This window comes from Acomys russatus, chromosome 30, assembly GCF_903995435.1.
Source record: "Acomys russatus chromosome 30, mAcoRus1.1, whole genome shotgun sequence".
NCBI classification, from domain to species: domain Eukaryota; kingdom Metazoa; phylum Chordata; class Mammalia; order Rodentia; family Muridae; genus Acomys; species Acomys russatus.
Genome location: NC_067166.1, coordinates 2145868 through 2172611, shown reverse-complemented (window position 1 = coordinate 2172611; position 26744 = coordinate 2145868). Strand labels below are relative to the sequence as shown.

Here is a 26744-nt window from a genome sequence, read left to right as displayed (position 1 = left end):
TGTGAATAACTTTGCCACATTCAGAAAGATGGGCCAAAGCCATCACATCGTCACACCAGGAAAGAGGTAGGAAGTCCAAGAGCAGATAAGGGCTCACTTCTCTGAGTTAGCATACAACGTTTTACTTCATGAGCCATTTCTAAATAAATTGATCGCTCCAATTCTTCTTGGAGTTTATTAACCTGGGAATATTGCAACTCAGTGATACCCTTTGAGGCACGGTAGGAGAAAGGCATTGGAGACTGATCAAATAATCAGCTCAGTGCCACATAATGAAAGAAGGATGAAAAAAAAAAAAGCAGACACTGTGTTAATCAAATTGCTTGCATTAAAAATCATAGAAATGTCATATTTTGGAGGCAAAAATGAGCATTAAGTTCTCATGGTGCAAATTTGTATCTTATGAATGAACAGATGCCAAAAAAGGGGAAATGACTTCCCCCCCGCCCATATCCTTTGTGAACATCTCACAACTCTAGTGAGCTTTATTTCTGTTTTGGCATACAGATTCTTTACTTTCTATCAAAGGATTACACAAACAGGGGCCAACAGAGACTATTTGTCATTCTGAAGTCATAAAGATAACACAGAAAAAGCTAAAGAACACTGATAGAAAGTACAGCCAGCTCTGACTCTCCTAAACAGAAGCCCACAGCTCTTAGACTACTTGGCAAGATTTTTCATTAACTGAGGCCAACTTCAAATCAGAGAGTAAGGGAGCATGCTGCTACCGAAGAGCAAGGAGAATTTCCATTGTCCAAATGTGACATAAGATTTCGTTCAGCTATATGATTCTAGAGATGGACATCAGCACAATTCAAAATGATCCAGAGTGTTCTGCCCTGGTAAACAGGTGGATGCTATTTATAGTCAGAGAAGTGAATGCGACACAAACAAGGAGGAAGCGGGGTGAAGACAGCTCATTCATTACAGTGCAAGTCTGTCTTATTTTGAGTACATGTGACTGCTTGAGCTCCAGGTACACAGGGGAGCCTGCGCAAATCGGTGCACCAACCAAGGACATTGCAAGCAGAGAACCTAGATCCCCTGTTCAGATGTAACCAACCGACTGCTCATTCTCCACCTGGGGAAGTGGGTGGGGGAGTGGGGGACTGCCTCTGACAGGAACTCAGGTGCTTATGATATGATCACTGCCCCTGGGTGGAGAGGCTCTGTGGAAACATAGAGGAAAGGGAAGCAGGGTACCCAGATGAGACCTGATAGGTCTGGTCAGAAGGTGGGGAGGAGGAGCCTCCCCTGTCAGAGGTCTAGGGGAGGGAATATGCCGGAAGAGGGAGAGAAGGTGGGAACAGGGAGGTATCTGAACTGCCATTTACTGTCTGCAAGTAATTACTTAATAGCTACTTGACTAAGTTTTTGATTGTCCCTAGGAGGCTTTCCTAGTAATGATAGCACAGATCTTGCATGGTATAAAATAATAGCCTTAGATTTGGTTAAGAAGAGAGGCTAGGAGATTGCTGTAGCCTATGGTAGTTTTAAAATTCCCTACATTTCACTTAAATTTCCTAAAAGTGACCAGGAAGATATTTAGCAAAAACATGAACTTCATGTCAATAGTGCTTTCAATTACACTGGGATAGCTTTGAAAAGGAGCCCAAGAAGCCTGTTGCCGCTCTTTGTTTTTTTTTAAATTTTTAACATTTTTTTTAATTTTTATTTTTTGTTGCCACTCTTTGTTTTCTATTATAAATATTCTGTGACGAATCACTCTGATGTAGCCTTGCTTTGTATTCTCTGCTCACACTTCTGAGCTGGGTTATAGCAGGCACCTATAGAATGTGTAAGTCTCTGGATCACATACAGTCCTTAGAGTGAAACATGGGGACTTCCCACAGGCAGCCTGCACGCGGTTTTATATCTTCTGCTCAAAGAATCAATTCCCAGATGGTTGATAACCTGGAGCACAGTGCCTGTTTCCATCCTCACAGCTGTGCTAGCTTTCATTTCTCACGTCTGTGTTACTCTGAGGACCCAGCTGTTGACAGCTGTAGTGGTTTACCAGCACCGGGTTCTAATGGTTCTCGCTCTACTATTTTCTTCATGGGCTCGCTAGCAGAAACATATGGCTCCCTCCATCACCACTAAAATGTCTTTTAGAAAAAATGAGGGTATTTGACCGTAAAAGCTGCATATGAGACAATATGAAATAGATTACCAGTGTGCTCGTGCTGTAGACATGGTTTACTAGCTCAGCTACGTTCTATGGCAGGTATTGTGTGCCTTCAGAGAGGGACCAGAGGGCAGAAGCACATATAATGGAATCCACACGCACACACTTATGCTCATGTTCACTATTTGGTAAATATAGGCTGGTGAAGATGTTTTCTCAGTTTGCCTTACATTTCAACAGAGTACATTAATATCAGTTTTTCTTTTGTCGTTAATATGACATGACAGATTAAAAGGTCAATAAAGAGTTTGTATAAATGAGTTTGTATCTGTTCATCTCAATTGAGTTAGTTTTCTTTTTTCAGTAAGATGAAATTCATGAAAAACTACCGTTTAATAGTTTCAAAATCCCACTTTTCTAGTTTCAGACTTCTCTAGGGATACAACTTCTACTCCAGCCTAGCAATGTTACCTTCCGCGCCCAACTCCACCCTTGTCACCCTTACTTTGCAAAAATATACACCTCTATATATTTAGTTCTCCTTTTTAAAAAAAGCTTATATGCTCTACAAGAGTTTTTCAAATATCCCTGACAGTTGTTATTTCTTTAATTTTTGGTTTCCTTTCTGGGAAGCACTTGGAGGACTGAAAATTTCCACCATGAAGTCACACACCTTGACTGTGACCTTGAGATATTTTCCCTCTACACTAATGAGACTTTAGGTGGCTTATTTGAAGAAGAGCCTTTGCCTTTTTTTTTTCTGCTTAGCCAAATTAGATTCATCATAGCTGACTCCAGATAATCTTCTTTTATTTATTTTTCTTTTACGGTACATTTAGAAGACCCCCCCCCCTAAATATTCACAGTGGCATTGTCAGAATTAAAAATATTACGCCGTATTCTTTCCAGTCACCTGCTGGAGGCAATGACCTTGCATTTATTTCAGACACGACGCTGGATATAACAGGATCACTTTTGCTGTAACAGTGATGGCATGGCTGAACTCAGAGTAAAGGTCACAAATCTAAACAAACACAAACTATAGATCACATTTCTCACTCTGACCTTGACCTAACTTAGAGCCAAATACTCAGAGACTTTCCATTTCTACTGCCTTAGATGTTAAATTGATGCATAAGTATTTCACTAACATAATAGGCAGTAAGAAAATTATTGATGATGATTTTTTGAAATTGTTATGTACCTGCAGATGCATTTGCCACTACATCGTGTCTGGGTTGGGCCATTAAGAGTGAGTAGCCACTGCTAATATGTCATGACCACTCACTATGTTCACGATGCCATAGTTAGAAAGAATCACATCAGGGTCTGGTCAGTATGGCTGAACTTTAGATGTTATGCGAAGCCAAAATATGTCAGCCTTGCTGCAAAGCACCTTTAACGTTTAATCTACAACTATTCTTACTTTGCTTGCATATGGGAAATCCGTCTGGGAAGCCAAGCACATTCTAAATTAGCCTATAAGACATTATAAGATGTAAATACAGAAAAGTTCTAAGTTTTTCCTTTGTCTTGTTTTCTTTGTTGGAAGCATGAAGAATGGATGGGGAAAGGACAAGGTTAAGGATTGCCTTGCCAGCCGGGCGTGGTGGCGCATGCCTTTAGTCCCAGCACTTGGGAGGCAGAGGCAGGCGGCTTACTGTGAGTTCGAGGCCAGCCTGGTCTAGAAAGGGAGTCCAGGACAGCCAAGGCTACACAGAGAAACCCTGTCTTGAAAAACAAAGCAGAAAACAAAAAAACACCAAAAACAAAACAAAAACAAAAAAGTACTGCCTTGTCACCAATAGTTACAGTGTGTTCTCCTATGGAAAAACTTCTACATTTTACTCTCTGCCCTGAAAAAAATACGGAGCATATTGAAAGCAATCTTATCTAATTAATTATGTTTTTAAAGTAACAAAATAGTGCTTTTTTTGCTTTTATTTGCGCTATATGTCACTCCACTAAATAACAATGGAATGCAATCCATCTGGCTTTTAATATACACATCATCAATTAGTCCTTTATCTAATCCACAAGCAGTGTTTTGTCTAGGCTAATACACTTACACACACACACACAAAGCAAACCACATATTTTACTGCCGATATCAAAGCTAGATTTGTTATCCTTGTTTAAGGAAACACAGAAGAATTTCTGTTGGTTACCTTGACAATTTATGTATAGCCAGCATGCGTTCCATCTTTTTTTCATGAAGAAAATATGTAAATGATTGTATTTGAGTTATGAATGGTGCTTCCAATTTTAGCTTTCTGCACTTGGTGTCCAAAACCAGTATACCATCATGAAAGGATGTTTGTCTTCCTCCTGAAAGCAAATAAAGTAAGGAAAAAAATATAGGAAAGTATGTTGTGAAACTTGGGCAATGATACGAACTCTTAATAAATCATTCATGAAAAAAAGAATATCTAACAAATTCAAAGTGTTATGCATTTTTCAATTTTATATCATTATTTAAATACATGCTGAATTGTTTATGACATCTGCTATACAGATAATAATTGGGGGAACAGTTGATCAAATTGCTGAAGGCATCTGCTTAATTTCAATAAATTTAAAGTTCACATTTCAATCACAGTGAAAATTCCCTGAATCCTAATTAGAAATCCTGCCTTCCTGTGTGGTTCAGGAGATTTCCAGCTCCAAAATTGAGGCTAGCTATAGTAACACTGTAAAGAAGAACACTTGTACATATTAGTAAGATATTCAACTCTTATCACTAGATTCCATCAGTTTCAACACTGATATAGAGATGTTTCTTATGTGGTCGTTAGTGAATTCGGTTATTCTGAAAAAGCAAACAGACATTACAAAAGTGATATATGACAAATGAAAATTGAACATAATTTCTGGTTGTCATAGAGATGAGAATTTTGAACAGGTGAAAGAAACGGCAGGGAAGGCATCAAGATGACTGTACATGCTGACTTACATATTGACAGACTAGTAGAAGCCACGGAAAGATGGAGACCAGAAAGCACACTAAGTCAGAGAAAGCCCCTTGTAAAAACATGGCTGGTGGACTGTGTGTTTAGAAACAACCAGGAAGCAGGAAGTTGCTCAGGGAGAGACGAGACCACTTTCCACATATAACAAAATGATATATTCCTATTTGATGGGAGGGATGAAAGGGATGTAATTTAGTCTTAACATGAAAATGGAAGGAGAATACCTCACCTTATTGTCCATTGGGTCATGATCAAAAGACAAGCATGGTGGCTATTGGTAATTCCAAACCATATCATACCACAAACGCATGATATAGACGTGAGCAGAAATGGGTCCTCATATGGTGTGGCATTCATTGATAACAAAAAAGCTGCAGACTGGATGACAAAGAAGGAAAAGTGGTTCTTCGGTTGTTACTATCAACAAACTTTTCATTGGTTACCTGGTATACATGTGCACTTTTAGCTCGTAGCTGTTTGGTGTTTGGCTATTTGGTGTTTGGTCCAGGACGTTTGAGCTCATCCAGTAGAAATAAGGAAATACAACATATAACTAATCAAATGAGGGAAAACACAGCTGGGATCTGAGGGAATAGATTTTATTGGTGGCAGGCTGTGGTGATTGTAAGCTGTTTGGATGCAGTCTGAGGCTGAGCAGACAGGTTGGCTGCAATAAGGCCAAGAGAGTGAGCAGACCTATTTTTGTGACTCTTGTTCAACTGATTTTTGTTTTTTTACCTACTCCTTTTTTTTTTCATTTTGTTGTTTATGAGAAAAGGAGAGTGGAGGGAAAAAGAAAAGATTAATGAATAACTGTTGATGAAAACAAGATGTTTATTAGCTCTCTCAAGATTAACTAAGAATAAATGAGAATGCCATTTCCTCAGTGAAGAATAGGTCACAGCTAATTCTGGTTTGTTGTTGTTGTTGTTGTTTTGTTTTGTTTTTCAAGTCAGGGTTTCTCTGTGTAGCCTTGGCTGCCCTGGACTCACTTTGTAAACAGGTTGGCCTTGAACTCACAGCAATCCACCTGCCTCTGCCTCCCAAATGCTGGGATTAAAGGAGTGTGCCACCACTCCCGGCCATAGCTAATTCTGAGAGATCTCAAAAAAAATACTGTTATAGCAAAGCAATAATAATGAACTGGCCATTAATATTTTTTCAGGAATTTTTTGTTCTCTAAAAGTTCAATTTATTAACTAACACTCAAGGTCAACAGTGAGACTCAGATATGTGTCTGTTTCTCTTAAGCTTTAATTATTATTATTTCTATGAACACTTAGTTGGAAGATTAATTACACTTGAAATTCCTTCAATTGATTTTTGAATTTGTCTATAGAAATATCATAGGTTGTTCCCCTATGATTATGGTTACCATATTAAATACGTAATAGTCTCTTGTTTTTTATTTCTTTGAAAGATATTTACCTAAAAGTTACCAATAATGCACACATTCAGATTATACAATTTATTCCCCAATGAAGTTGCTAACAAAACATGAATATTCATCAGGAACAAACCTGAGCATCTTTGAACTGGCATGTATACCTGTATACCACAGGAAACACCTGCTGTCATTGTGCAAAACACATTAATGACAGTCGTACTAGTAATGTCACATTTATGTTTTCATGCACACAGTCATTTTCTACTCTTCCAAGATGCAACCATGTCTACGTGACTTTTCATCTTGTGTCAACTTTCTATTTTCATTTTCCCTATAATTTGACATATAGAGGTAAAAACAGCTTTATGGGTTTTTAAACCATTTTAATCACATGTTATATTTCCAGTGGTAAAATAAGACAAGTCAAGGTCATCCCAAGTCAACTGCAGAATCCCAAGTCAACACTCTTATACACACAATAGTGCTTTAGACTCACCTATCTTCTTCTAATTTATTTGAACATGTCCTTTACTTTCAGTTTTATGCCCTTATTTTTCCCCATAAAGAATAACAGCTAGGATGGTCCTCATGGTCTCTATGCTTGTCTTTATATCATTCTGGGTGTCTCCTTACTGTTGACACTGTTGGAGTCAATTGTGAGAGTTTCGGAGCATGAAAACATTTGGATACTGACTTAAGGCTAATATACAGATATATCAATATTGGCCTTCCAAAAACTATCATTTTTAATGTCTTCCCTGTGTGAAAGGAAGAGAATCAATGGATATAATTTTAAGTCATTTATAACAATATATGGGAGGTTACTATGAGCTATTCTTTGCCTTATTTTCCCATTAGTGAGTTGGGTACACCACTCTCAGAGTTTTTCCTCAGTGTGAGAGAAGTCAGCTCCCCAATCTACTGCTGTTCCTCACTTCATTGTCAATAAAACTTGAGGCAGCATCTTCGTTGGTCATAAAGGATCTCATTACACTACATCTCTTCTAGGTAACTGTGGGGTGGATACATGCATATACTCAAATATGAATATGTAGATATTTTATTAACTTTATTCCATAGTACTAAAAGAAATGTGAAAATAAAAGAATATTGAATTGCTGGAACAACCGAATCATTTTAGCAGTAGCTTGTGAAAATCACAAAAGTAATGCACAGGAGAAATTATTACATTTAAATCTTTACTTATTTCCCTGACTACACCTTTTGGACTGAGAAATGCATGTTGTTAATTAATTATTGAGGCACTCAGAGCGGTGTCTTGAAGCCACCGTGCAATTTACTTCCATACCAAGGAACTAAGACGTGATGTATTTGTGGTGTAGTGAAGGCATACTAACCATCAACCTTCATATTCTATTTTATTAACATGCTTCAGTTGAGTCTCCTAAACGAAGTACATGAAGGAGGGTGGTTTGCCTCAGGAAATGCTGATTATCATGCCAGGCTCCTAAAGTGGAGGATGTTGGCTGTGCTGAGGGTAGAACTAGAAGTCAGTAATTCCATAGGAGAACAGAGGGATCTGCCTCTGAGATCATTTGATAAGATTATTGAAAAAAACAGCGCCTGACCAATGAAGTATACTATCAGTTGAAAGTTGAATTGTTTTATGTTTACCTGTTTTCTCTTTTCTTTTTTAACATCAGAACTACTGTGAAATTATTGTTTATTTAAAGGAAAAAATATGCTCATTTCCTTCTTTAATAAGAAAGAGCACATTTCAAAAGGACTAGCCTATCATTCAATGGAAAGCAGTTTTACGTTATTTTCTTAAGTATTTACTGCCATATGTCAAATGGAACATTTGCCCAAGTATTTTTGTTCTGATGTTTGTAAATCTAAAATAGTTCATTGGCAGTGGTAATTATGCACGAATCACCATTTTCGCAGCCTGGTATGCTTGTAGAATCAGAAGCAGTAAGTTTGAAGGAAAAAGAAACAGATTTTGTGTTAAGTGTGCCTCTTCTGTACTTCGCTCCACACTTCCAGATGAGTGTCCATGTATATTCACGGGTGTGATTGAGAGAAGGTAGTTTCATCTTTTTAATTTTTATAAGGTGTCCTCTGTCTCTGTCTCTGTCTCCCTCTGTCTGTCTCTCTGTCTCTCTCTGTCTCTCCTTCTCTCATTCCCTCCCTTCTCTTTCTCCCTAGTCTTAATATCACTCTTTCACTCATAACACACAGACACACACATATACATAATATAATATATATTATTATATATACATATATACATATTACACGGGGAGAGAAAGAGAGAGAGGGAAGAGAGGGGGGGGAGAGAGAGAGAGAGAGAGAGAGAGAGAGAGAGAGAGAGAGAGAGAGAGAGAGAGAGAGATCTATCATAACATTAGTCTATTAATCTAACAAACTATATCATTGCCTCTTCTCTAAGTACTATTCGGTGTTTGAATTTTCTGTGGAATTGATCATGGGATCAAGGATTCCATAAATCATAAAACTTACATTTGTAGAAAGCTTATGTAGACTTAGACGTCAAAACAGATTACTCTCTGAGGAATGCTGAGGCAGAGGCAGTATCTACTAAGAATACACAGAGTCACATCCCAGGGTAAGGGCTTTATGTTGGGAGTCAGGCTACTAAAAATAGCTGAGCACTCAGTGGCTTCTGTCTCTTTTCACCACCCTCCACAGCAGGCTTATCTCTGATATTGCATACTCAACATACCAACTTGAAATCACTTGTTGCTGAAGGCTTTGTCTGCTTGTATACAATTTAAGGTGATTCCTTTAGAATTTAGAACTTAGTAATATGTGGCATTGGTGATTTATGTAATTATTATTCGGCTGTTAGAGTAATCACTTAACCCTGAGATTGATACTGTTTTAGCACAAAAGAAAAGTTTTCCACACAATTTCAGTTTTATTAAATGGCCATTTCATGCAGCAGTGCTGGGAACTGGTGAAATTATGACACTAGGTAGTATAGATGACAGTGGCTGCCATGCTGTTTTACACAGGCATGTCTTTTTTTTCCCCTCTCTTAATAATAATTTGACTTGCACCAGAATTGTCAAAATGGTAACAGTTTAGGCAGAACATGGTTGATTTTTCTTCTTAAACACCCTTATATAAGAAGGCATAAGATAACAATTACGATTGTGCCTAAGATGTATTGTGCCTGTAGCCAGTAGCCAGAGATCTATGAGAGAGATATAATCCTTCAGTGAGGACATGAGGAAGTCAATGACACTCAGAATTGTTTCAGCACTTGTTTTTTGTTTGTTTGTTTGTTTGTTTTGTTTTTGGAGACAGGGTTTCTTTGTGTAACAGTCCTGGATATCCTTGACTCACTTTTGTAGACCAGGCTGGCCTTGAACTCACAGGGATCCGCCTGCCTCTGCCTCCTGAGTGCTGGGTTTAAAGAGGTGCGCCACCACGCCTTGCTTGTTACATCACGTGTAAGGTGAAGATAATGAAGGATGGTGTAGCTCCCAGTATGCTATTGTGATAATCATAAGATCTAAAATGTTATTATGAAAGATTTATATAAAATTACTTGATGTTTTTGCTTGTGGGTCTGATCATCATTATGGAAATAATGCTTGCAAAACCATAAAGACACAATTCTTTCTCTTTTTTTAGCATCTCTCTCTTTTTTTTATTAATTTATTCTTGTTACATCTCAATGTTTATCCCATCCCTTGTATCCTCCCATTCTTGCCTCCCTCCCATTTTCCCCTTATTCCCCTCCCCTATGACTGTTCCTGAGGGAGATTACTTCCCCCTGTATATGCTCATAGGGTATCAAGTCTCTTCTTGGCAACCTGCTGTCCTTCCTCTGAGTGCCACCACACAATTCTTTATATCTGTGTCACATTTGTGTACCAGGCAACTCGTAAGCAAACCAGATGGAACTTGGGACAAATATCAATATGACATCCTTCCTGTATATTAGAGTAGGTAAACTTGAAATGTCTGATGATATTATACATATACACGTTTTAATAGTTACAATAACAGAAAATTCATTTTTTTCAAATAATAAATATAACAGATATTGGCCCATATCCTTCATAATTCCAACTTTGCCAATTTTGTTAGATCAATATTTTGTTTTGCTTTAGTGTCACTTTTTAGCTCTGGTAAAAAGAGCAGGAACCCAGTAGGAAGTCCATAGAGAAAACGAAAAAGCAGGGAAGCTGGGACATTCAGTCAAGTCACAAGGGAATATTACATGTTGAGGGCAAACTCTACCCTATCAGAACTAGTTGCAGGTGAAAGTATTTCTTATAGAGACAAAAAAAGCTATTTGTACCTCAATATAAATGGCTAATTTTTAAATAGGCTTATACTCTCATACAAAATATTTTCCCTATGGTTTGTTTTCTGTGTTCTAGTAATTCCCATATTTAAAATGGACTTCAAACTTTTCTCATGGCATTTATTTGTGAGGAGATCAGAATTGAACTTAACAGCAGGAAGTATTAGGATATATGTGTGGACTAAACCCAAGCAAACAAATAGACAAACACCACCACTAAGTTTAGCCTTTCACTTGTAGAAGTACATTAGGTAGCACATAGAAAGTTTAGGATTATTTGCCCTTAAACCTACAGGTTTTGTATGTGTCAGTCTTTTATAGTTTCTCCCATTTACCACCCACAAAAATACAAAATCTCCCCGTATTATGTGGTGTATCACATTAACTGACTTGTCTTCAACTTGTCTGAAACTATCTCCTAATGATTTGACTCTGCATCTGGTAACTATTTGGATTAACAAAATATGCATTAAAACATTTTATAATATAATAACTGAAAAAGTAATATCAGAGGAGTGGCTTATATGCATAACTATTCTGCTTCATTTGTGTATCAGATGTGAGCATTGTTTATTTAGAGGATAAATTAGAGCCTAGAGGAACAAGTTCTCAACTGGGTATGGTGGCTCACTACTGCAATTCCAGTACCCAGGAGGCTGAGCCATTAGCATGAGTTCAAGGCCAGCTTGAGTTAGATAGTGGGTTCCAGGTCAGATAGCTCAAATAAGACTATAACACCCCAACTCAAACAAAGTTCGCAAAAACTTGAGGGTCTTTGTTGTCATTTCCAGTTTGCTTATTTTCCTTCAGATTTTATCATATGAAAACATTGTATTAGTAGATTAAAAGCTACCATTAAAAGCCACCGTTCTGAAAGTTAACATACTAATTTCAGATTCATCCTCATAAAACTTCTCAGCTTTAAATTTAAATAGCCACATAGGACAATTCATTAAATTTTATATTATCAAATTAAAAATGCTCAGTGGCTCAGTAGGTACAGGAGGCTTAACAACCTGCGTTGGATTCCCAAGGCTCTCAGGGTGGAAGTGGCTCCTCCAAGTTGCCCTCTGACCTCCGTATGCATCCTATAGCATGTAGATGTGCATACATATACACAAACTATATACATATACATGCATATTTTATAATACAGAGAGATATTGATATACACATACATGAATGTGTCCTGTTCCTGTCACCCACGGCCTGTGGCTTACACCTGATTATGGGCTGATGTCCATGGACGCTCTGCGCACCTGCATTCATGTGCACCCACCCACCTGCAAACCCACATACATAGGTATAATTTTTTAAATTATTTTAAGAAACTTTGAAAATAAACACTTACTATGGTATGCTCATTTTATTTTGCCCTAGTTTGAGAAAAAGCACACAGTATCAATTAGTGTTCCAGAGAGATTCAGCTCCTGCACCTATTGCCCTTTATGAAGGATGGAGCCTGAGGCCAGAATTTCCTACAAGAGAAGAGTTTTTAAAAAATAATAGAATAAGCTATTCTTGTCTAAGTTTTGGGGAAAAGTGGAGATAAGGAAAGTCCAGTGAGACATGTTGGCCAATAAGAAAATATAAAATATAAGTATGGCTGTATAGTCAAATTATCTTTAAAATTTTTTAGATGTATTAATTTTATTTTCATGAACACCATGCCTGCGTGTATGTATGTCCACTGTGAGGGTGTATGGTGTCTGCAGTGGCATGAAGATGGCTTCGGATCTCCTGGAACTGGAGTTATGGGTGGTTGTGAGCAACCATGTGGGTGAGAGGATTATAATCCGTGTTTAACAGGTGCTCTCAACTCCTGAGTCATCTCTCCAGCCTCTAAACCCACTATCGTAACTGGCGCTCATCCCCAAGAAATTTTTCTTGGGGTTAGTTTTTCTGATGTAAACCTCAGAAAATGTTGCTCTAAACTTTATGTAAGTGTACTAGAGGCTCCCTGTCATTGGATAAATTGAAACATGAATTGAATAGAGTTTCGGTGATGTGGTTATGATCTTAAAATGAATCAAGATTGGGCTGGTGAGATGACAGAGAGTGAAGGCTCATGCCATGTGGACCAGCCAGTAAGTTTGATCTCTGCAACCCATGTAAAAATGGAGAGAGAATTTGAACTATACAAAGCTGTCTCCTGAACTCCATATGTGTACCATGGCATGCACACACACACACACACACACACACACACACACACACACACACACACAGTAACAATAATAACTTTAAATGCATGAAAAACCATGGACTGTAATCCTATTAATACAAATAGTTCTGAGATAAACACCTTTGGTGGCTCTATACTATGGCTCCTAAAGTACTTATTGATGCCCAGTTGGCATCTACAACTGGTTGACTTTGAGCAAATTTCATAGTTTCTCTAAGATTTACTACTCTCCTTACCTAGATAAAACAACACCTAGTTAGGTTTCATTAATTTTAAGAGGAGTAATAGAATATACTTAAGCATTGCAAAGAGTATAAGTATCTTCCATTGTGGCTTCATATATATACATATATACATACATACATAAAGTATATTTACAAATATTTGTACGTAAAATATATTGCTTCAATTAAATGTAGAAAACAGTGTCCCATGGAATATTTTTATTTTCTGGAAAGATTATTATGGTTAAATAATCACTATAAATGAATATAATAACTTTTGATCTTGAAACAATTTTATAACTAGTGTTATTGAGTTCTTAGTATAAAATTTTGGATTAATGGATAAACCAAACTTTGATCTGCTTTAATTTTTCCTAACCTAGTATATAACATTAAAGTAAATATGAAAAAAATCCATGATCTTAAGCATCATTAATTTTTAATTTATAATTCTAGTTACTGTAAATTTTGCATTTTTATCATCATCATTGAAGCCATAAAAACACACCAAAAAAATCTCAAAAATTACTTTACTAAAAAAACAAGGGAAAAGCAAGCTCCCTCATTCACTGATTTTTCTTTTTGACTAAAAGCTAATCTCACCATGATTTTATTTCATATGTATTATAGAATTCAAAATTGCCGTATAAAATAAGGAATTTTGTTTTTCATGTTGACAAATTGACTTATGTGTGTCATTGCATTTAATTCACATTCGTTGCTTTCTCTTACCATAGCCTTCTCCCACTATTTTCCCCTCACTGGTCCTTCATCACACCTTCAGCAACCCATTTCACCCAGCATAGAACATATCTACATCCCAGATTCAACAGATGAGAGAAACAATACACTATTTATTGAAGTCCAGCTTATTTTACTTAACATGCTAATATATACTTAGTATAATGAGCTCTAGTTTTAAATATTTTGTCAAAGGACAGAATTTTGTTCTTTTTTATGACTGAATAAAGCTCTATCCCATCACAAATATCATGATAGCGAGGTTACTTCCTTTGGTTAACTTCATTTGATATTATAACCAACGTGACTGGTTGATGCCCCCTCAGCAATTCACACATGCCCTGAATGAAGAACACTGCAAGTCAGGTTTGTCACTTTTAATTGGTTCCCACTTGCATTTCTACTGACAGACTCATAGTAAAAAGTAAATTTCTACTGACATACTAGTAGAAAAAAAAGAAATTTCCATTTAAGATAGACATTTCTTTAGTGGGGTTATTAATTATTTTCATTTGTCATATATATATATATATATATATATATATATATATATATATATATATATATATATATATATATATATGTCTGATGATTTTAAAGACATCCTAACTAAACCAAAAAAATCCAATTTACATTTGAAGGCAAGTATAATTGTATTTCAGCAGCTACCTGTTATATGATTACCATCCCAAAGTCAGTTTATTGTTGCCTCCCTCCGGCACCGTGAAACTGGAGAGACCCAAACATTTCCCACCATTACCATATCCACAGGTAGAAGATAAAATGATGACATCGTCAAATGAACGTACTCTCTTAGGAATTTACAACCAACTGTGCTTCAGGACTTGTCACTCTCCAGAAATATAGGCTCTTTTCTATTTCTTGTCATGAGAATTCCCCAGATGCCACTGCCTGGCTTCTATCTCTGTAAGTGACAGAATAAAATGAGAAATGGATGGAACACGCTGATCAAAATGCCTTCGTCTCACTGAACTCACCCTCTCCCCTGCTTCCTACACCATATTACTATCTCTCAGATTCTTTGTGAGTACAGATTTTACTGAGATTTTATTTACTCAGCCTATTTATACTGACAGTTATTATAAATTATAAGGATCATCCATTCATATTTTAATAGCCTTTTATAGTAATGAATTCACAGTTTCTCTGAAAGCTGATGGGCTGGAAATTATGTTTGATGGTTTTAGGCTAATGTAGCTAAATATGAATTAGTACCTCATATGTCATAACATTTAGAACGCCCTATAATAAGCATTCATATTCTTTATTCTTTTCTTTGCAATTAAATTTAGCCAAAAATTAAGAAATCTTCAGAAATGCCTACAAAATATTTTATGTTAAAATTGGGAAAATATCAAAATAAAATTCTCAAGTGAAATTGGCAAATGTGTGTGTGTGTGTGTGTGTGTGTGTGTGTGTGTATTTGGGGGTTTGGTACTGGAGATAGAGCATAGGGCCTCAGGCACACTACAAGACACTCTATATCTGAGTGATGTTCCCATCTCACACATTATCATCTATGATAATTATTCATTGGTAGAGTAAAGGCATAAATAAAACATCTTAAACAATAAAAGGTTTATCTGTAAGGAAAATTATTGAATATATTTTTAGTGAAATAAAGATGAGGTAAATTATTGATTAAATTATCTTACAGGTAATTTATTTGCTTACTTTCTTTAGAAATAAAATTATATGTAACTTGAAATATTTACACTATAAAGTGCTTTAAATATACGCTCTACCATTAGATTGTATTATTATCATTGTAGGGTAAAATATGATGGTGTGATTTTTAAAAGATATAAAGATAAAATGCACAATACAAAATATTTTTATACAAAGATTTTATATATTCCTGGGGTTTTACATATTTTTAGCTTTTAGCTGTTCTTCACTTAAGTACTCTTTGTTTTGAATGTGATTTATATGCTGATCATTGTGTTTTATCCTTAGTACTTTCTCTTAAGCTACAAATGTGGTCTACCTATAAAAACAAAACGCCATAGAGGTAGGAAGTTGTGGTCTATTCTCTAGTGCTAAGCTGCATAGATTACAATAGTAGTTATTGAACTGGCATTTGACAAATTGATAAACTGAACTCAATTCCCAGTATCTACATAGAGTAATGAAGGAACCCACATCTACAACTTGTCCTCTGAATTTGAACTCACATGTCTCAAAGGACATATACCCCCACACTCACACATACAAAGAAAAATAATACATGAAATAAAATTAAAAGTACGAATTACTTCTTCCGTTAACCAATTTGTGATCTCAGTATGTTATTTTCTTTCCTCTGTTCATTGTTAACTATGTGACAAGTGATGTTAAGAATGATGTGCCATTGTGGTCACAGCTTTTAATCCCAGAAGCCAAGAGCCTGTGCACAATTGCTGTGCCAAGGTGGTCACAGAGTTTATAATCTCAGAAGCCAAGAGCCTGTGCACAATTGCTGCGCCAAGTGTGGTCACAGCTTTTACTCTCAGAAGCCAAGAGCCTGTGCACAATTGCTGCGCCAAGTGTGGTCACAGCTTTTAATCCCAGAAGCCAAGAGCCTGTGCACAATTGCTGCGCCAAGTGTGATCACAGAGCTTTTAATCCCAGAAGCCAAGAGCCTGTGCACAATTGCTGCGCCAAGTGTGGTCACAGAGCTTTTACTCTCAGAAGCCAAGAGCCTGTGCACAATTGCTGCGCCATTGTGGTCACAGAAGCTTTTAATCCCAGAAGCCAAGAGCCTGTGCACAATGGCTGCGTCAAGTGTGGTCACAGCTTTTAATCCCAGAAGCCAAGAGCCTGTGCACAATTGCTGCGCCAAGTGTGGTCACAGCTTTTACTCTCGGAAGCCAAGAGCCTGTGCACAATGGCTGCGCCAAGTGTGGTCACAGAAGCTTTTAATCCCAGAAGCCAAGAGCCTGTGCACAATTGCTGCGCCAAGTGTGGTCACAGAGCTTTTAATCCCAGAAGCCAAGAGCCTGTGCACAATTGCTGCGCCAAGTGTGGTCACAGCTTTTAATCTCAGAAGCCAAGAGCCTGTGCACAATTGCTGTGCCAAGGTGGTCACAGAGTTTATAATCTCAGAAGCCAAGAGCCTGTGCACAATTGCTGCGCCAAGTGTGGTCACAGCTTTTAATCCCAGAAGCCAAGAGCCTGTGCACAATTGCTGCGCCAAGTGTGATCACAGAGCTTTTAATCCCAGAAGCCAAGAGCCTGTGCACAATTGCTGCGCTAAGTGTGGTCACAGAGCTTTTACTCTCAGAAGCCAAGAGCCTGTGCACAATTGCTGCGCCATTGTGGTCACAGAAGCTTTTAATCCCAGAAGCCAAGAGCCTGTGCACAATGGCTGCGTCAAGTGTGGTCACAGCTTTTAATCCCAGAAGCCAAGAGCCTGTGCACAATTGCTGCGCCAAGTGTGGTCACAGCTTTTACTCTCAGAAGCCAAGAGCCTGTGCACAATGGCTGCGCCAAGTGTGGTCACAGAAGCTTTTAATCCCAGAAGCCAAGAGCCTGTGCACAATTGCTGCGCCAAGTGTGGTCACAGCTTTTAATCTCAGAAGCCAAGAGCCTGTGCACAATTGCTGTGCCAAGGTGGTCACAGAGTTTATAATCTCAGAAGCCAAGAGCCTGTGCACAATTGCTGCGCCAAGTGTGGTCACAGCTTTTAATCCCAGAAGCCAAGAGCCTGTGCACAATTGCTGCGCCAAGTGTGATCACAGAGCTTTTAATCCCAGAAGCCAAGAGCCTGTGCACAATGGCTGTGCCAAGTGTGGTCACAGAAGCTTTTAATCCCAGAAGCCAAGAGCCTGTGCACAATTGCTGCGCCAAGTGTGGTCACAGCTTTTAATCCCAGAAGCCAAGAGCCTGTGCACAATTGCTGCGCCAAGTGTGATCACAGAGCTTTTAATCCCAGAAGCCAAGAGCCTGTGCACAATTGCTGCGCTAAGTGTGGTCACAGAGCTTTTACTCTCAGAAGCCAAGAGCCTGTGCACAATTGCTGCGCCATTGTGGTCACAGAAGCTTTTAATCCCAGAAGCCAAGAGCCTGTGCACAATGGCTGCATCAAGTGTGGTCACAGCTTTTAATCCCAGAAGCCAAGAGCCTGTGCACAATTGCTGCGCCAAGTGTGGTCACAGCTTTTACTCTCAGAAGCCAAGAGCCTGTGCACAATGGCTGCGCCAAGTGTGGTCACAGAAGCTTTTAATCCCAGAAGCCAAGAGCCTGTGCACAATTGCTGCGCCAAGTGTGGTCACAGAGCTTTTAATCCCAGAAGCCAAGAGCCTGTGCACAATTGCTGCGCCAAGTGTGGTCACAGCTTTTAATCTCAGAAGCCAAGAGCCTGTGCACAATTGCTGCGCCAAGTGTGATCACAGAGCTTTTAATCTCAGAAGCCAAGAGCCTGTGCACAATTGCTGCGCCAAGTGTGGTCACAGCTTTTAATCCCAGAAGCCAAGAGCCTGTGCACAATTGCTGCGCCAAGTGTGGTCACAGCTTTTAATCCCAGAAGCCAAGAGCCTGTGCACAATTGCTGCACCAAGTGTGGTCACAGCTTTTAATCCCAGAAGCCAAGAGCCTGTGCACAATTGCTGCGCCAAGTGTGGTCACAGAGCTTTTAATCTCAGAAGCCAAGAGCCTGTGCACAATGGCTGCGTCAAGTGTGGTCACAGAAGCTTTTAATCCCAGAAGCCAAGAGCCTGTGCACAATGGCTGCGCCAAGTGTGGTCACAGAAGCTTTTAATCCCAGAAGCCAAGAGCCTGTGCACAATTGCTGCGCCAAGTGTGATCACAGAGTTTATAATCTCAGAAGCCAAGAGCCTGTGCACAATTGCTGCGCCAAGTGTGGTCACAGCTTTTAATCCCAGAAGCCAAGAGCCTGTGCACAATTGCTGCGCCAAGTGTGGTCACAGAGCTTTTAATCTCAGAAGCCAAGAGCCTGTGCACAATTGCTGCGCCAAGTGTGGTCACAGAAGCTTTTAATCCCAGAAGCCAGGAGCCTATGCACAATTGCTGCACCAAGTGTGGTCACAGCCTTTAATCTCAGAAGCCAAGAGCCTGTGCACAATGGCTGTGTCAAGTGTGGTCACAGAGCTTTTAATCCCAGAAGCCAAGAGCCTGTGCACAATTGGATGAGTCTTTAATCCCAGCAACCCCAGCACTTATGAGGCAGAGGCAGGCAAGTCTCTGTGACTTAGAGTCCAGCCTGGTCTAGTAGGAGACAGAGAAAACATGTCTCAAGCAAACAAATAATATAGAACAGAGACTGAAGGAAGCAGGTTCATGAGGTCAAGGCCAGTTTTAGACCACCTAGTAAATTCAAGAATATTTGAACTACAGGCTGAGATGCAGTCTTACTTACTTTTCTAGGTAAGTGATAAGACCCCATGACTAAAGTAATTTATAAAGAAAAGTGGTTTTTTATTCTTTTATTGAAAGTTGATTATGTTCTCATACAATATATCTTGATTATAGTTTTACCTCCCTCTACCCCCAATTCCCTTTCCCCTCCCCTCCCCTTCCCTTCTCCCTCACCCTCCCGTCCCCTCCCCTTCCCTTCTCCCTCACCCTCCCCTCCCTCCCTCCTTCTCCCTCACCCCCCTCGCCTCCCCTTCCCTTTTCCCTCACCCTCCCGTCCCCTCCCCTTCCCTTCTCCCTCACCCTCCCGTCCCCTCCCCTTCCCTTCTCCTGCCCTCACCCGCCCTCGCCTCCCTGCATTTTCTTCCCTCACCCTCCCGTCCCCTCCCCTTCCCTTCTCCCTTCTCACCCGTCCGTCCCTCCCTTCCTCTCCCTTCTCCCTCACCCTCCCCTCCCTTCCCTTCTCCCTCACCCTCTCCTTCCTTCCCTTCTCCCTCACACTCCCCTTCCTTCCCTTCTCCCTCACCCTCCCGTCCCCTCCCCTTCCCTTCTCCCTCACCCTCCCGTCCCCTCCCCTTCCCTTCTCCCTCACCCTCCCGTCCCCTCCCCTTCCCTTCTCCCTCACCCTCCCGTCCCCTCCCTTTCCCTTAGGATCCCTTCTGTCTCTCATTAGAAAAGAACAGGCTTGTAAGAGGTAACAACAAAACATGACAAAATAAAATATAAGATGAAGCAAAAACTATCATACCATACTTGGACATGGCAACCCAACAGGAGGAAAGGAGTCCCAGGAACAGGCACAAGAGTCAGAAACCCACTTGTTCCCACAACCAGGAATCCAATAAAACACTAGGCTAATGGCTATAATGCAGAGAGCCTGATTCAGATCCCTGTGGGTCCTGTGCTTCCTGCTTTGGATTCTGAGCTCGGATGTACCTGGCTTGGCTGATCTGAGGCTGTGTTCTCCTGCCGTCCTCCATCCAGGCTCTTTGCTGAAGGTGTTTATTAGCTGTAGGAAATCTCTGGTAGAATCTTTGAGGTCACTTATGAATACTATCATATGATTTGTGAGTGGGGATATTTTTACTTCTTCCTTTCCAATTTGTAGCCCCATTGATCTCCTTTAGTTGTCTTATTGCTTTCCCTAAAACCCAAGTGCTATATTGAAGAGCTATGAAGAGTGTGGGCAGCCTTGTCTTGTCCCTGATTTTAGTGGAATCGCCTTGAGTGTCTGACATTTTACTTGTTGTTGATTTTCCCCTTGCTGTATATTGCCTTTATTAATGCTTAGGTCTGGGCCTTTTGCCCCTGATCTTAGTGCCCATGTTAAATTGTGCAGTTTTTAAAAGTGTGCTTTTACAGGAGCCCCAAGATGTGGCTTCTGCCCTACTATGTGGGCAGCTTCAGTCACATGAGATGGTCAAACCTGTGGATAACATTTGCCATTTTCCACGTTAATGACTGTAATTGTGTAAAACGGTTTAAGGTTTAAAGCCTCATGAAACAAATGACTGTGTCTCAGTTGTTATTTGAGTGGAGCATATAACTAACGGCTTTTGGTAGTGTGGTTTATAATGAATGATTTTTGGTTTACTTGAATGACAGAAATTTCATGAATATAATTTATTTTAAAAGAATTGCTGTGTTCAAGACTTTCATAGAAATACACTGACTTGTTCTTTGAATGTGTACTTTTTGTTCCTAGAACATCTAAGTGTTTCCTCTTCTTGAAATATATACAATTTGAGAACCTTGACATATTTTTGAAATAATGTACAAAATTTCTTGTATAAAGAAATATAAGAAATCTTTTTAAATGGTAAAATTTTTATGTGGATCCATTATACTATCAGGATAGCCTCACAAATACATAGAAAAGTATCTTGTCTTAATGTCAGAATTTTTTTTAACTCTTACATTGTGCACTTTTACATTTGGATAAATTAATGTCACAGTATGACTTTACTTCTTCAGTAAATGATAATAATCATTAAGACCCTTATCTTTTCCTGCTAAATGTGGCTGCTTTTCTTATTTGTCAGGAAGCATATTTTGTTCCAATGCTTCTGAGTCTGAGTTCTTAAATTTTATCACATTCTGTTTTTTAAAAAGACATAAATTTGGTGAAAGGATTTTTTAAAAGTCTTGTACTTAGGATCATTTGTACAAGAATAATTTGGGACCTTGAAATTACCCATTTAATGTTGTATATTGCTGCCATATTACAATTATTAATAATAGCCTGTTGGAATTTTTTATATTTTTAGCAAAATCTACTGGAAGCATACTATGGGGTTAAGCTTATAGACCAGCAGCACACACACACACACACACACACACACACACACACACACACACACACACAGAGAGAGAGAGAGAGAGAGAGAGAGAGAGAGAGAGAGAGAGAGAGAGAGAGAGAGAGAGAGAGAGCATGATGGGAGGCCATGCTGTTGATTGTCTATTGGCGGAGGGAGCAGCCAGATGCATATAAATATGAATCAAAATTGTGGCATTTTATGTGTCTCCAACATGGCCACAAATGGGCCTGGGTTAGTAGTGGAAACAACTGCAGATTAAACAAAGGCAGTGATAGCAGCCACAAGACAATCTAAAGGGGAATCTAAGACAGGAGGCTTGTTGAGAGGTGGGCTTACTCAAATTCCCCAGGGTCCCTTCCCTGCAGTGCCTGCACATATGTCAAAGCTCTCACCGCTGCTCCCTGGCAGTTATTGGCAGGACTCAAGTAAACCAGTGTGAAAGTAAAAGACTTGTTTAAATGCAAACTGCAATTGTCACATCGTGACGTTTTCTTATCCAGTCTGAAAATTTCCTGGAGCAGTGCTAAACAAATATTCACCACCTTAGAAAAGCAAATTGATTTTTAAAAATATCACACTTTATAGAAAATAATATTATTTTCATATGATGCTTTAGAGGAACAAATTACTGACAAGGACTACAGTTTTGGGTAAAGCTTTCTTGTGAAAGAAAATAATAGGATGCATAAACAGACATTTAGAATTGTAAAAATAAACCCCCACTCTGATCTAGCCAATGGACAGGACATGCTCCACAGTTATGGGGAGAGCGGGGACTGACTCTGACATGAACTCTGGTGCTCCACATTTGACCACCTCCCCTTGGTGGGGAGGCCCAGTGGCACTCAAAGAAAGAATAAACAGGCTACCAAGATGAGAATTGATAGCCTATGACCATATAGTGGGGGAGGATGTCCTAAGGGAGGGGAATAGGGTGAAAGTGGGAGGAGGAAGGAATGGGAGGATACAAGGGATGGGATAACAATTGAGTTGTAATCTGGATAAATTAATAAAATTTAAAAATATATTAAAAAAGCATTGTATAAGTAAAGCAGTCACATAACATAGCCTTGATAAGTTACAGGAAATTCCAGACAGAGCATTAAAATGCCATTGCATAGATTAGCATTAAATTCAATGTAAAAGCAATAGGTCTGATCCTTACATTAGAATAGAATTGTTTAGTGTCTTGACTTATCTAACGAATAAATGGACCTACCTATGTAGTAAAGTTTCACGGAACTAGAAGAGCAAGTACACAAATGACTGTACTGCAATTAGCCAGATACAAATGAGGTCAAGGCACTGTGTTTATGTCCATTTCCAGTGACACAGTTATGTCTGTGACACTTGATCTGCAGACAGCACTACAGAGGAAGCCGAGGGAAGGATCCATGGGACCCAGTTCTTGGCACTCCTATGGAGCTATAGTAACCAGTTGCCTCATAATGCAAAAGTACAATTAAAAATTCCAACTCAGACAAACAGGAGACTGATGTCTATGGTGTTAAATCTTAATAGAAAAATCAGTCCATCTGAATCATCCACAGCAGATGTCCTGAGATTTACATTGTAAAGTGATGTATTAAAAATCCATTTTAATGTCCTCACAGCCTATGAAACATTTTAATAGCTCCAGGAACAGTTATATCAACCAAAACATCTTTTTTCAAAATTAAAAAGATATATAAAAATTTGTTTGTGATCTTCCATTAGCCAAAAGCAGCTCGTATTACTATAACTGCTGTACTTGAGAGCAGAGCGAGAATGGTACAAACTGTGCTGGACTAAGAAATAATTTACAGAAGAACACTGAAAATTAGCCAATGAAGATTAACATATAATCACTCAATGTATTTTATATCGCTGTGACACCAAATATTATTTTTATAATTTACAAGGTTTTATGTTATTCATCTGTTACAATTATCTCATTTTGCTAGTAATAAAATAGTGTAAAAGAAATGCCTTCCTATTTTATTATCTTTAGCATTTGCCTTTTGGGTTTGAATTAATGACCCAACACTTTGATTTTATAGCTGTCCCTATAAATTATGTAAGCTTTGATCTAGGGAGGCAGGCAAACATTGAAAAGCATTTGAATTTAAAATGAGCATGCCCGTGCATACTTGAACTATTGAAGAGTATGTCTTACACCAAGACCCCAGTCTCAGGAAAACAAAACATATGAACAAGATACTTGAAATTTGGGCAAAAGAAAACATATTTGACAGGTTTTAGTGTGTAAAATTGAGATTGGACTTAAATTTTGAAACAACATCAGAAATTTACAAGTCAAGCTTTGAAGAGTTTTAAACTGTCAACCAAGTTATAGCTGTATTTCCCGAACAATTTTGGTTTTTTCATTTGAGAAACACAAAGGTATTAAAGGCTATACATATGTCATATGGCACTCATAAAACCTGAGTTGTATATTATTGACAAAAATTCTTATATTGGAATTCATATGGTTTAGTCCATATTGGTTACATTTCTCGATTTGCAAACACAGTCACTAGAGGAATAACTTCCCTTGAAAGATTCAATGAGACTCAACATTTATTCTTAGCTCTTACTGTGATGTCATTTATACAATACTCTCAACTGGGGTTTTACTTCGGAAAACTTAAAACTGACTAGGAATAAATTAATTTAAAACGGTGTTATCTGTTTTGTCTTAATAAACTTAATAAACTAGATTTGAACCTCATCGGGTCATTTGGTAAGCATATTGTTGATGAGTTGCACTTATTATCTCTTTTGTTATCCTAATGTCTAAGTTCACTTTCTTTTCCTCATGTTTTAGAATGATTCTTGGGGAAAACAGTATTCCTACGCACTCTTCAAAGCTATGAGTCACATGCTGTGCATTGGCTATGGCGCGCAAGCCCCTGTAAGCATGTCTGACCTCTGGATTACCATGCTAAGCATGATTGTTGGAGCCACCTGCTATGCGATGTTCGTTGGCCACGCCACAGCTCTGATCCAGTCACTGGATTCTTCAAGGAGACAGTACCAAGAAAAGGTATGCATTCTTCTCCCTCATACTTTTAACTGACTTCTTCATAGAAACATGATTGTGTTCAAGCTAGCAAACCAATATCCCTCTGCCAAAACTGTAAGGAGCTGAAATATTTAATGTAATATTTAAGTATCACTTTAAATATCTTAAGATTAAGTATTTAAATATTAAAGTAAGGAAATACCATCTGTTTTAGTATTTTCAGATTTCGTCAAGTTAATTTTCAAGTACTTTTATCTTGAGTAATATATATATATATATATACATGCATATATATGTACATATATGTGTACTCTGCATATATGCATATATATATATATATATATATATATATATATATATATATATATATATATATATTGATATAACCCAGGTAGTAGCATGCTTCCTAGCATGCTGAAGGCCTAGTTTAATTCCCTGAAAGGCATATACCAAGTATGGTGCAACTGACCTGTAGTCCCACTAGATGTTCTCAATGTCATCCTTGGCTATATAGTAGGTTTGAGGTTAGCCCAGTCTGAATAAAATAAAATAGATAAACTTTCATTCTTTAAAATGTAATTATATACCTAAAATATATGAAGAAGATATACAAGATGTCATCATGGTTCAGGTTCTATATTCCAAGAGTAAAGCTTCAATTACTGGAATAATAATATATGATAAGTCCCTCACTAGTACATGCCATAAGAAATGGAAGCCTTGAAGAAAACGTCTTTCCTATCTTGGTGCATCTAAAATTTGAATGTATCAATATCTATCATATATCGTCTTTCTCAACTTGAAACATCTATCTAGACCTAAAAAGATCTAAATTCCTAAAAACTAAGCTCAATTGTAAAACTAAACTATCTGGTCTTCAACCCCATCAGAAACTTGAGAAGGGATAAAATTGATTACCTGAGTGAACAGGGAGTGCAGGTTAGTAGCTTTCCAAATGAGAAGATGACAGATGTTTTCCTTAAGACTGCCAAATGCAAATAGCCAAAACACTAAAAATTTAATATTAATATAATACTTGATTGTTCCATGGTTCTTCTTAGTGTAGGTAGTTTATTGTATGTATGTGTAATAATATAAATATATATGTAAAAAATTTAGACATATTTTTAAAAAATGGAAGCATACAGAAAGGTCCAGACACCCAGTGCCTTTCTGTCTGTATGCTTTTCTGTATGTTACAGTAGTAAGTTATATTACAGCCCACACATAGGCTTCCCTTATCTCTACTAAAGTAGCCACACTGTCCAGGCTTTAAAGCCATGCTTACAGCTGCTATCTTATACTCCTGTGCCCAGTATTTGCACAGAAGTCACTGCCATGTTAAAGTTCTCTTAATGGAGTAGAAAGGGACAAAAGTACATTAAGCTATGATTTCCTTTATAAAAATGTTTTCATTATTCAAAACAATGTGTAAATTTAAACACAGTTTTATCATATTTGTCTCCTTCCCCAAATCCTTCCAGATCTGCTCCTTTTCTCTACCCACTCTCCCAAATTTAAGTTCTTTCTCAAATACCAACCACACAAAAACAAAACAAGCAAGCAAACAAAAGCTAATACAACAACAAAGCTCTCCAAATCCAAGTGTGGTATCCACTATTTGTTGGTCAACAACTCCTAAAAATGAGCCCCGCCATGGAATGGCTGACATATCCAAGGTGACTCCATCGGAAAGAACCGATTTTCCCCTCTTCTAGCAGGTATAAACGGCAGCTCTATTATTAACATTTACCCTAGTCGCTAGGTTTTTTTTTTTTTCATTCATTCATCTTTTAAAAATCTAACTAAATAAAATATGAGATAAAACAACAACAACAAAAAAAATCCCTTCAGACTGAACTTGAACAATATAAACCAACATAACAAAAAGTGCACCCGAGGAGGCACAATTCACACACTGAGGGATCCCATAAAACCACTAAACTGCAAGACTCTGTATAAATGCAGAGGACTGGGGTAGACCTGTCCAGAACCTCGGCATGCTGGATCTTTTATTTCGCTTTTTACAGGAGTATCTGGTTTTACTGTAGTTCCTTGAGCTATCTACTCTCGGGTTCCCGATGACCCAGGCAGTATTATTGATTAAGG

General features: G+C 38.3%; 1 protein-coding gene across 1 annotated transcript in view; it reads left to right on the top strand.

The window, feature by feature from the left end:
- Positions 1–26744, top strand: part of Hcn1 (hyperpolarization activated cyclic nucleotide gated potassium channel 1) — a 343450-nt gene that overhangs the window by 233922 nt on the left and 82784 nt on the right. The window contains exon 4 of the mRNA XM_051172292.1: positions 24438–24656. Coding sequence (XP_051028249.1) covers positions 24438–24656 — 219 coding nt within the window. The remainder of the gene's footprint in view (positions 1–24437; positions 24657–26744) is intronic.